Source organism: Canis aureus, chromosome 29 (genome assembly GCF_053574225.1).
Source record: "Canis aureus isolate CA01 chromosome 29, VMU_Caureus_v.1.0, whole genome shotgun sequence".
NCBI lineage: Eukaryota > Metazoa > Chordata > Mammalia > Carnivora > Canidae > Canis > Canis aureus.
The window spans coordinates 29606966-29619302 of record NC_135639.1 but is presented as its reverse complement, the minus strand read 5'-3'; the positions used below and the strand labels follow the sequence as shown (position 1 = coordinate 29619302).

The 12337-nt window shown below is 39.9% G+C and overlaps 1 protein-coding gene across 4 annotated transcripts in view; it reads right to left on the bottom strand.

Moving 5' to 3' along the window:
* HPSE2 (heparanase 2 (inactive)) overlaps positions 1-12337 on the bottom strand; it is a 627272-nt gene that overhangs the window by 135981 nt on the left and 478954 nt on the right. For all 4 annotated transcript variants that reach the window (XR_013368097.1, XM_077878048.1, XM_077878047.1 and 1 more), the window contains one exon: positions 1837-1943. Coding sequence is in view for 3 of the 4 variants with exons in the window: in XM_077878048.1 (XP_077734174.1) it covers positions 1837-1943 (107 nt within the window). In the remaining variant the exon portion in view is untranslated. The remainder of the gene's footprint in view (positions 1-1836; positions 1944-12337) is intronic.

Genomic DNA, 12337 nt, shown 5'->3' with positions numbered 1-12337 from the left:
CAGGTTTCTTTCCAGCTCCCTCTATGAAGGGCTGTAGTGTTTCTCAGTTCACATCATTCTCTGAAGGGAGGAATGCTCATGAAAACACTCAGAACAATGGTGCTGCTCATTGTCTCAGCAGCAGAGTCTGTCTCTGACAGCTGAGCAACAGCCATTCCTCTGCTGGTTCTTTTTTTTTTTTTTTTTTTTTTAATTATTCTCTGCTGGTTCTGAGAGGCCTCTGCCACTAGCTTTTCGCCCTTGCTCCACAGCTCACAGTGAAACCTGGTGAGGACTGTATTTTTGAAAGAAGACTCTCAGAACCACTGTATCAAATGCTGATTCATCCCATTTCACCCACTTGAACCATGCTAATGGAACAACTGCTCTGTTTCACTCAAGGCTAGGTGCTGAGAACACGCATGGAAGACCCAACGTATCATCAGATATTCTTTCGACTCATTATCTTCATCTGCATGTTCCAGGATTCCATCTGCAGAAACAATCTGCTTGACTGCCCTGATTTGTCCTCTACAAATGTATTCAAGAAGCTGCCTTAATGGAAGGAAACTTCATGTGTATAATTACAAACAGCTGTTAGTAAGGAAACACAAAGCTGAGGGCAGAGCTCAGTTCTTAGGAGGAACTTCCCTAAGCAAAAGTCAGGGCCACAGGACCAGAGTGGCACAGGACCAGGTCACTTGGTTAGTCTATGGTCCTGAGAGGTTTGTCCCTGCCACATAATGCTGGCTGGCCAAGTGGAGTCCTTTATGCTTCTGGTATAAGTCATTGTCCAGATAACTGCAGAAGCCTTCAAATCCACTGTCCTATCTCCTGCCTCTCCACATTCTTGTGCATACTATTCCCAAAGCCAACGTGTAAACACAAGTCAGATGGTGTTTCTCTCTTCCACCAAAGTCTTCAGTGGCTTGCCACTGAGTCTAGAACAAGGCCTCATGACTGGTGGAGAAGCACCCTGCCCCCCACCTCATTGCAGCCCTCACTACATCCCTGCAGCTCTTGAGGCTTTTATCACATGACTCATTTCCCCTCCCTGTGCTTCTGCCCATAATGTTCCTTCTGCCTCTCATGCTTTCCTCCACCATCACCACCATTTTCTACCTACAGAAATTAATTTTTCTATGTTCCCCTCAAATGCTACTTCCTCCATGAAGCCCTTCCTGATTCTCCCAGTCAGAGAAATTCCTGATCTCTTTGCCTGTCTATCACTTCTTTTCTTGAACAGACCGTGTGAAGCAGAAAGAAAGATGGTCTAAGGTAGTGATAAAGAGGCTAGACCATGAAGCAGACTGCCTGGGCTTGAGTCCAAGCTCTCATACCCATCTCATTGGGTGGTTGTAAAATAATAGTATCCGTATCACTGGTTGTTGAATTATTAGATATAGAGAGAGTACTTCAGAAGCATGTGGCACATACAGTTAAAATTGTTATTATTATGGCAGTAATCTCCTACACCTTTTCTTATCTCCTGTCTCTGTTCCTCCAATCTTACTCTTACCTATCTCCTAGAACTATGGTGAAAACTGGATGAGAAATTATATGTTGTCTGCACTATGAACTATAGATATTAAATAAAAGTCTTATGACTGTCATGGTCACTACTACTACTCTTATTACTACTATCTTTGCTCTGATGTCTGTTGTGTCATCTTAGTGTCTAGAGAAGTCACTCATCACTGTTGGTTGAATGGGTTACAGCCATTCACAAAGGAACAGATAAGGAACTTTTAATGGGAAATGAACCTCCCCCTCCAGGAGGCAGAATAATGAGCAGTACCACTTCACTATCCTTCTTTCTACAAAGTCCCTGGGAGTGAAACTGCACATGTTACTCACAAGAATCCTGCAGCATAGGAATCTGATAGATTGTTTGTGCCTCCAGCTGAGGTGGTCACCACACCTTCAAGCCAAATCTTCTTTCCTGGGGTGTATGTATTAACCACCTGTTCACACAACAAAAGCAGAAGGGGATAAGAAATTGTTAAAAGGAGAAGGACAAACATTATATGTTCTCATTCATTTGGGGAATATAAATAATAGTGAAAGGGAAAATAAGGGAAGGGAGAAGAAATGTGTGGGAAATATCAGAAAGGGAGACAGAACATAAAGACTGCTAACTCTGGGAAACGAACTAGGGGTGGTAGAAGGGGAGGAGGGCGGGGGGTGGGAGTGAATGGGTGACGGGCACTGGGTGTTATTCTGTACGTTAGTAAATTGAACACCAATAAAAAAAAAATAAATAAAAAAAAAAAAGAAATTGTTAAAAGTTGTTCCTTAAGAGAAGGAAGACATATTTCTTGAGGGAGTTCTGCTGATACCCTGCTCCCAGGTGGGTAGTCACAGTCTGTGTTTCTTCATGATGATTCACCCCACACAGTGAGCTGGCATGTGTGCATATGAGTGTGCGCGCACATGCGCACACACACACACGCATACAGGCATTAACATTGATGTATATCAATTAAAAAAATGACCCTTTTTCCCTAAGTAAACCCAAGTGAAAATATGACAATGAGAACAAGTGCATTTTCTAGGACCTAAGCTGACTGCAATACCCTTCATTGGAAAGTATAAATCATATGATGTTTCCATATTAACAAGTATCGAGAAGGAAATTTTCTTAATACTCTGTTATGGCACATCCTAGGATGAGTCTACTGCCCATGCATCAGAAGTCATAAATCATGAAGGCAGAGGTCAATATTTGGGAGAAATATAGTATAATCACCAGGGCATGTATGTATATTACAACCACATTTTAAAAATAACTGCAGTAAGTACTAAAAAAAAATCACCGATCCACAGGTGAAAGATCCTACCTCAGGAGCTTTCCAAGCAGAGGCAAAGCTTCTTGTTAGTTTTGAAATGGCCCAGTCTCTGGTCTTCAAGTTGGAGATGGGCAAACTATCCAGACTAGGGCCCAGATCTCCTAGACAGCAGTGTGTCAATACTTAGGGATAATGTTGTACTCTGGATAGCCCCTGGAAGCAGAGCCTGAGACAAAGGCTTATCTACAGGTAGTTCATTTGGGAAGTAATAACAGGGAGCTGGAATGAGGAACTAAAGGTCTAAATCAGGGAAAAGGGAAAACCAGTACCAGGATGTGTTTTCAAGTTGGCAACCACTATTGGAAACTTGTACCCAACCTCACAGGAAATTTGGTAAGAGTCTTATGAACTACGTCTCATAACTTCTCCCAAGGGAATTCAAGAAGAAGCATATTTATCCTTTGGCTCCTACCCTTCAAAAGGTCAAGAATGGTCTTGGGGCTGAACCCCTGCCCCTCCCCATTGCCCCACTTAATTGTGTAGGCATGAGTGTTGAGCAGGTTCCCCAAGTTCTGTATTTCTGCCTTGGTGAAGTCCCAGAGCAAGAAATAAGAAGTGAGGTTGTACCGCATCCCATGGGCACCAAGCTGGTGACAGCCTGTGCACCTGCCCACCTCTGGGCCCTGCAGCAATAGTCAGTACAGGAGGTAGGGCTGAGAGTATGCCAGTCATGCACAAGAGGAGCTGTATAAAGACAATAGTGTATCTGAATCCTATGGCCTCTAAGGAGTCAAGTATGAGGATGTTCACTATGTTCTTGTTTGAGACAGGTTTCTGTTGCTAAAGGAATGGAAAAGTAAAAAGTGTTGGATACATACCATAAAACATGCAGCAGTTAGAGCAAGAGAGTCAATGTAAATCCAGCAACATGAATTAGCTTTAAAGATTTAGTGGGGAGTTAAAAAAATAGCAACAGAATGAGATTTATGTCACAATATTATTTGTGTAATTACTCACTCACATCTAATAACACTAACTAGTTTATAAAGACACATGTCTCTTAAGGACATGTATCAAATGCAGAAAGAGGCATGTATAAAAGAGAGGTAGATGTCAGCAGAGATTAGAGATCAAGGTGAAAATTAAAACAAAAGCAAGGCTCTGCATGAACTGATGATAGTTTGCTGTCTTTGAGAAGCATGATTTTAATTTAATTCTCTGCATCTCAGATCCCCAAAAAGAAAAAAATAATGTGAGATGTAGCATAAATGCTAGAACTTGCCATTTACCAAATCCAGAGGCAGGCATCAGCAAACAATCATATTCCTCTTTTCATCCTTCCCTAAGTATAACTGCTTGTACTCTTCCCCCATCTACGAGAGTATTTGTATTATTTGAGACCTGTTTTAGAATCAGGGTTGGCAAAGTGCTTGACTCTTTCAGAAGTAAGTTGTAAAAATATTTCACAAATTTGAGTTGGAAGAAAGGATTGTGATCAAGAATGGAAGAAAGATCCTGAGAATTAAAAGTGGAGGTCAAATTACAATGTTATTAAAAATTAAATAAGAATGCCCCCTTTGTACTCAGAAAATGAAGAGCCACTGAGGACACCACAAGGTAGTTCTCTCTCCCTTCTCCATACGGTTTATGGTGCCCACTTCCCTTTGGAAGGATAGGATGACTAAGAAAATGAGAAAAACACCTTAAATGATCAAAAGACAGAGCTGTATGGGAAACTGGACTGCACTGATGGCTCCCTTCAAAATGTAGTGCTACAAAAACTCTGTGCTCATGATAAACTGTGGGCTTCCTTTATGGTTAACTGGAGTAGAGTAACATATTTCTGTTTTTCTTTTTTGCCTTTGGCTTCCAGGATATTCAGAGTTTAATTTTTGCTCAAAGACAGATATTAAAATAAGGCAGTTAGAGAAAAGGGCTTAAGCAAAACAAAAAGGTAAAATTACAGCATGATGAACCTTGAAGTCATTAAGCTAAGTGAAAGAAGCCAGACACAAAAGGCCACATGTTGTATGATTCTGTTACGTGAAATGTCCAGAGCAGGCAAGTCTGCAGAGACAGAAAGTAGATTAGTGGTTTCCAAGACCTGGAGAAGGGGAGGGGGAATGTAGGGGAGCTGGGGGAGGGGAGAATGACTGCAAACAGATATGAGGTTTCTCTTAAGGGTGATCAACATGTTCTAAAATTAAATAGATAGTTTCACAATTCTGTAAATACCTTAAAAACTATAGGATTCCACACTTTTAAAGGGTATGCACAATTTCAGGGTATGTGAATTTTATCTCCAAAAATAAAACTCTATGTGTGCATGTATGTGGTGTCACTAGCAAAAGGAGCGGTAGCATCTAATAGGCAGATAACTACAGTGGAAACAGTACCCTGGAAGTTCTGGATTCTGGCACACACTGGCTGTGACATTTTGGGCTTGTTATTATCTTGAACTTTCTTCATCTACATGCAAAGCCATGAATTGAAAATAGATGAAAACTAAGCTCCTTCTAAAATATAAAGTGTTAAAATGTATTAGCATTTTGTGATATTAATACCAACCTCCTTGGCTCCTATTTCTCAACAGTCAAGAGTATCTCTGATTATGAAAGTTAAAATTACATAAACAACAAATATGAGAGATAGAAAAAAGAATCAAGCTAGAGGTAAATAGTGAGAGAGATAGAAAAAGCCATTGGAGTAGATGAAATTACCTAAGGAGAATATCTAAAAATGAGTCTAGCAAGGGGCTTAGGGTTTCCATCACAAAACATTAAGGTATTATCAAATGCATTTATTCATTCACTCAACCAATACTTGCATACCTGCTATATGCTAAATGGATTCTAGGGGTAGAAATACAGCATCGAGTTAAACAGAACACGGCTCTGGTCTCTTTGGCTTATATTTTAGTTAAGGGGAAAAATATTAACAATAAAAAGTGAACAAAGAAAAGAAATTTAGAAATAATAAGAGCTAGGAAGAAAATGAAACAGAATAATCTGATAGAAAGTGACTTGGCAGGAGGGGTGGGGGTAGATACTTTAGCTATGCTCAGGTCACCCCTCTGAAAGGTGGTATCTGAGCCTAGACTTGAGTGAAGAGGGAGCACAGAAAAAGGACAAGATATACAGACAGGTTTGTAGAACCAAGAGAAGACCATCTGGAGTATAGTAAGGGAATGTGGAATATGTGGCATTTAAGAAACAAAACAAACGAGCAAAGGAAAAAGAGAAAGAAAGAGAGAGGCAAGCCAGGAAACAGACTCTTGACTATAGAGAAAAAAACTGATGGTTACCAGAGGGGAGATGGGTGGAGGCATACGGGAAATAGAGGATGGGATTAAAGAGCACACTTATCATTATGAAAATAAAATAAAACAAAATAGGAAAAAAAAGGTCAGAGAAGAAAGGATGGATATTTCTTATGCTGAGAGTGATGGAAAGCTATTGGAGGTATTTATACAAGAAAGTAATATGAAGTGATTTATGACAATATTTCATATTATGAGATCATATATACATAAAAAATAAAACTGAAGTGACAGACATGTTGAAGTTCTGTTATTTCTGTGATCACTGTGAGCTTCAATTTCCTCATCCATGAGCTGGAATAATACTTGGCAAAGTTGAGTCAAGGATTCTGACTACTAGTCAAATGATAAATTGGACCAATCACAGGAAGATCCTGAGAGCTACAGAAAGTGGCATAGACATAGCAGATGAACATTTATGTGGGTCCACCTAAGGTGATGCATGAATTCAAATGAACTAATGCTAAATAGACTGATAATTCATAGTTATAGTTTGGTGGTAGGATTCTGAACTATCATTTATGACCCAACAAAGGAGTCCAGGAATCTATGGACTACTCTCAGAAACTCTGAACTATTAGCTCTTATTTATTATTGTATTTACTAAAAGTCCCTCCCTGTGAAGGCAGGGATCCTATATCATTTGTATCATTTGTATGTACTTCCTAGCAGAGTGCCCAGCACAGAGTGAGTGTTTAATTGGGGGCTGTGGTGCTCTAGTTGCACAAAGAAGTCAATACGATTCCAAACCTGACCATGTACAAGCTCACAGGAAACTGCCACTCTTTAAAGAAGTTATATGACCTAAGACAGGGCAACTGAACTGGGCTAAGAACTGGAAGCAGTACCTTGAATACAAAAACAACTTTGTAGATCAGGAAAAATAAAAGCATGCCATGAAAACTTACAATGGCACTAAAGATCTAGGTAAGACCAATACATGTCAATTTGCTAACGCTCAGGATATGAGGCCTGGGGTCTCCTCTCTCTTGACTTTTGAAAGATGGAAATTTCAGAGAAGGAAAGGGAATTATGCCTTGCTTACCAGGTAATTTATATACAGAATCCAACAATCCCAGAAGTGGTAAAGGCAAATCACCATCTAATGAGATTTGGAGACCAGAGGATTTTATGATGTATTGAGCTTATTATAAAGTTCTGATATTGAAGATAAGGAGACAATCATGTTCCTACCACCTATCCTGTGAGGACATTTGTCATAAGTATTTCATCAGAAGGTGGCATCAATTTGTATAAGATGGTTATATTCCAAAAGGAGTTGAAAGTCTAGCTCTTTTAAATGAGGACTTGAATCCAGAAAATGGTTGATTCATAGAATACTGTATGCATAAGACTTTGCAGGGACATAGACACCATATAAATAGAAGTTCATCTGAATTCTCTTCTGTCTCACAGGGGGATTTGTAACACATGATCTACAAGATGCTATTATTGGTGAGGTAGCGTGAAGTAGTGGTTAGGGGAATGGGCTTTGCACACAGATTGCCTGTGTTTGAATCCTGATTCTATTGTTTACTCATTGTGTGACCTCTCTGTGCTTTACTTTCCTCCGTTGTAAAATCAGAATAGTAATAATATCCACCTCAGAACATTTTATATTTAAATGATCAAATATTTGTAAAGCCCTGGGAAAGGTATCTGGCTTATTGGTAAGTTCCTAAAATCAGCCAAATGTTAACCTAGACCATGCTACTTGTCTAAAGCACATTGAGTTGGATTTGGATCAATCTAACATTAGAGTTGGTTCCTTTTCTTTCGGACATGTTTGTGGACCCCAGATGTATATTAACTAGCAGGAAAAGGTCTGCTTAAAATTTAAAACACACATGGATAATTCATATTAACATAATTAGCATTTAGAGTAGCTCATTTATCAATCCTCAGCACAGGAGTAATTCCCGTCCTTTTCTAGACAAGCCAGGTGAACAAAAAATATGGTGAGATAGGACTTTTATGTACAACCAAAACCAGCTTTATGAGATGTTCTGCAAGGGAGAGTTTCCTAGAAAGTATTAATACTAAAGGCTCTGGCAGTAGTTGGTACAAATCAACAAGGAGTTTCTGAGCATTTGCTGTTTGGGACATGGTGAGAGGTTTGATGAGTTGTGTGTCTACCATGAGCAGAAAAGACCATCATGGTGACATGTTGGGGATGTCCTGAGGCTGGGACTGGTTGGGACTGGGGAAGAAATCAGCATGGGCAGAAGAGGAGAGAAAAAAAATCAGGAAAAGCTGTTGGAACCAGCTGCAAAATTCCCTTAGAAAGTGAAACTCTAAGAAACTGAGGGCTATAGTTCAACACTGTGGTTTTCTGAGTAAATATGATTCTCCCTGTGCTGGAAGAGAGAAAATTGCTGGACTGGAAAGAACAAGGGTACAGTTCCTGGTGAGAAATGATGTGCCAGTGAAGGTCCTTTTAAAGAACATGTTGCCTGGGGAGAGGGAAGAAATCTAAGCACTGAGATTACTAGGGTGAGGATATAGAAGGGCTAGGTGACTGGCTCCCTTTCAAGGGTTCTGTTGTCCCACAAGATTTCAGCCCTTGGGCTCAGGTGGACAAGGGAAGTAGTGAGGAACCCACAGAACAGCTCAACAAGTGGCCAGTGGCTGCTCAGACTACTTGGCCCTGCTGGGGGCAGGCTGATGTAAAAGGAAGCCTCCAACTCCCTTTCCTCCCATCTCGGGGGTTGAGGACATCAGGATTGTTCCATGTGGCTGTGTTGAGAGAGCAGGGGTGAGACTTGAGAGAGCAGGGGTGAGACAGAAGAGAGAATGAGGAAAAACAGCTCTGATTTTACTTTATTTTATTTTTTAAAGTTTTATTTTCCTTGCCACTGTGAAATTTTTTTGGCATAGAGAAAGAAAACAAAAAAGAAAATAACCATTTATGTGGCACATTTTCAAATCTGGGCTTCCTTTTCCTGTTTCTCCAAAACTGTGACCTAAGTCTTTCGAAAACTCCTGAGAGCCTGGTTTTAGCCACTGGCTGTGCAAGAGATGGTAGCTCTGTAGCAGTAGACATGTTGTTTATGGTTATCCAAACCCAACACCTTCCTTAATGAGAAAGGAAGCAATAAAACAGGAATAGTGGACAGGCCAGCTGGGCTAATCAGCCCTGGCAGGAGGCCCAACTTCCAAAAGAACCTGGAGTCCATTAATTCCAGCATCTCATCTACTTGGAAATCAACCTTCCTCATGACTTCGGGAAGAGCAGTAGCTTTCTGAGTAACCAGAACTGGTCCCCTGATCACCAGTTAGAGAAAGGCAAATAGCTTCAGGAAGCTTCTTAAACCTCGCCTATGCACAGGGCTCTTCTCCAGGGTGCCCCTGCCTCTTTGTTTCTTATTGTATTTACTAGAGGTCCAGGTCAGAGTTCAGTAATGTTCTGTGTTTCTGTCCATCCTTCTTATGTATTTTTGACTCTAGCCTACCTACCATATTGGAAGAGGAAGGGGTTATTCCATTTTGCCACCTCCTACCTCACTGAGTCCTGGATCTTATCATTCCTCCCTTGGTCTCCCACCTCTAATCTCTTCGTCCACAAGTTCATCCTTCACGCTGCCATTTGTTAACTTGCCAGGTCCCTCCTCAGCTTCAGAACCTTCACTGGCTCCCCATTAATGGCAGAAGCACTCAATCACGTGCTCACAGAGGTCTGTGCTGTTAACTGGGATATGTGCTATGATCATATTGAAAGCAGTGATCTAAGGAATGATTTACTTAAAAAAGAAAAAAAATGGATCCTAAGATGTTACAATAACATTCTTTTAATTCACCAAAATTATGAAATGTTTCCCTAATAGGGAAAAAAGGCTAAGGAGCCAGTAAATACACACAATCCCTAGTCTGTTTTACTGATTTGTTCATGGGAGTATGTTAGATGTGGTGGAATGACGATGAGAACCACCAGCCCTCAGCATACATGCCAGCTGCCTTCATTTAACTTGGCATCTTAGATCTTTCACAAGGACCCCTGAGCGGCCTCTTCTTCCTCCCTCCCCACAAGACCTATGGTTCACCACACAGAGTGGACTTACTATTTTCCAACTATAGACCTTCCTTTAGGTTTTAACTGATTGCCTCCTCTCCTACCCACGCCTCATCCACATTGTCTGATTTTTTTTTTTTTTCTGGCTTATTTAAAATGTTACCTCCTCTGTGAAACTTTCCTCAAATCTTTAGAAAATTAATTCATTTCTCCTCTGGGTTCCAAAGTTCTTCAAACTTATCTCTGACCTTGACCTTATTAAACTAAATTGTAATTTTCTGCTTGCCTATCTATCTGTCTTCCATGCTATACTATAAATAGCTTGAGAAGGCCACATTTTTTTTCTCTTTTTACCTGCCTTGTAGAAATATCTAAGAATCTGACATGTCATTTGACAGTTACTTTGCTTATTAAATACTTGTCAAATAATACAATAATGAAATAACTTATTTGTTAATAAATGAGGGGGATGATATTTTACTGATGAAAAGGCCAAGTTTCAGTAAAGATAACTAATAACCTCAAAACCATAAGAGCAAATAGCAAATTGTTACAATTCCAGTTCAGGGTTCAATCTACTTTCTAATCAAATTTTCTCATTTGAAGAGACCTAGAAGCTTCTGGGTGACTAACCTGCCTCCGTATTTAGTATGTCCTTCTCAGGGTAGACAAAGTGGGCTATTCTGAGCTCAGCCATTCTAATATCTCATCACATTCTTCCTGATTTATTTCTTCTGTCTGATGTACTTCCTGTCAGTTTCATTAGTTTTTTTTTCCGTATAATTTCTTTTTATCATCTCCCTATTCCGGAATGCCATATTTACCCATTTTCTTTTGGTATCAGATCAATTTTTAATTTGTGGTTTCTGTTTCTGTGACATTTTTAGGATTTAAAATTGCATTCTATTCTTGTTATCTCCAACCACAGAAAAGCAGCTGTATGTAATTGCAACAAACATAAAATTAAAATAAGAGCATACACTAAAAAGATATAGTCATAGGGGAGGCAAGGAAAGTGTTAGCATATGCAAGAAGATGAAGTGGATTTTACAGAATCCCAAAGCAAAGGCTATGTTCAAGGATAAGTGCTAGTAGAGGGAGAGACTGGACGTAAAAGAATGACTCTTCCTTCCCAGTTCTTTTCCATGAAGAACCAATCCCCAGGCTTAACTGGACAGTCTCCCCACTGACAAGTTATAGGCTTTATCAGCCTCAGAAATAATTTCCTCTCACTCAGGACAAACCCTATAATCCTCCCACTTCCATGTGGAAAATTGGAAGGTCACCCAAGTTGCCTCTTCCTCCTGAAGGAGCTTTTGCCCCAAACCACAATTTATTCCCAGGGCCATTTCTCTAAGTATCCATAGGCAGCACATATCCTCATATTGTCATTGTCTGCACATAACTAGACTTCACTGTGCATTGACCAAAAGCCTGTGCACATGAGATATAAGAATGTAGCCCAGTGAATGGATGCAAATCACTCCCTGAAAAGCCCTGTCCTCTTCCAGTGTCTAATACTGTGCTAATATTAGACATTACCCAACATTGGGGTATACGGCTTTCATTTAATTCATCTAGGACACCCACCCCAGATGATCTGATCATGGGGTCAAATTGATGTTCTTTCACCATGGACATTCAGTATTCTTTAAAAGTCTTCCTGATTCTCAGTGATTAGGAATATAGATATTATATGGGCTATAAAACAAATGGCTAATAAGTATGGCAGATGCAGAAGAGTGTATGGGGTGAGAGTGTGGGCTCTGGAGTTCAGTGGGTCTGGCCTGGAATTCTGATTTTACCTACTGGTGGCCTTGAGCAAATAACTGGTTTCTTCAATGGGTTGGCAAAATCTGATGCACTCAATAAATGGCATTTGTAACCTAAAAGATAATATGGTTACTATATTTCTGTAAGTTAATGATGCATTTTCCACATTTTAATCGTTTTGAAATCAGAATTTTTTTTTCAAGGTATCAGAATGTTTTTCATGGTCCATATCAAAAGAAACTTGTCAGCCCTTTACCCTATCTCCTATCTCCCCCACTAAGCTGCTGTTAAATTTATGGTACATTTAAAAATTATTTGTGTTTAACAATCAAGGAGATACTGTTCCTAAGATCCCAACAACTAAAACTTTGAAACTCTTTTGTGGTAAATGTACCTTTCTAGCTAGATTCGCCTATTTATTATTAGTGTCTTCTATATGAAAGAAAAGAGCTGAAGATCCCTTGGGTC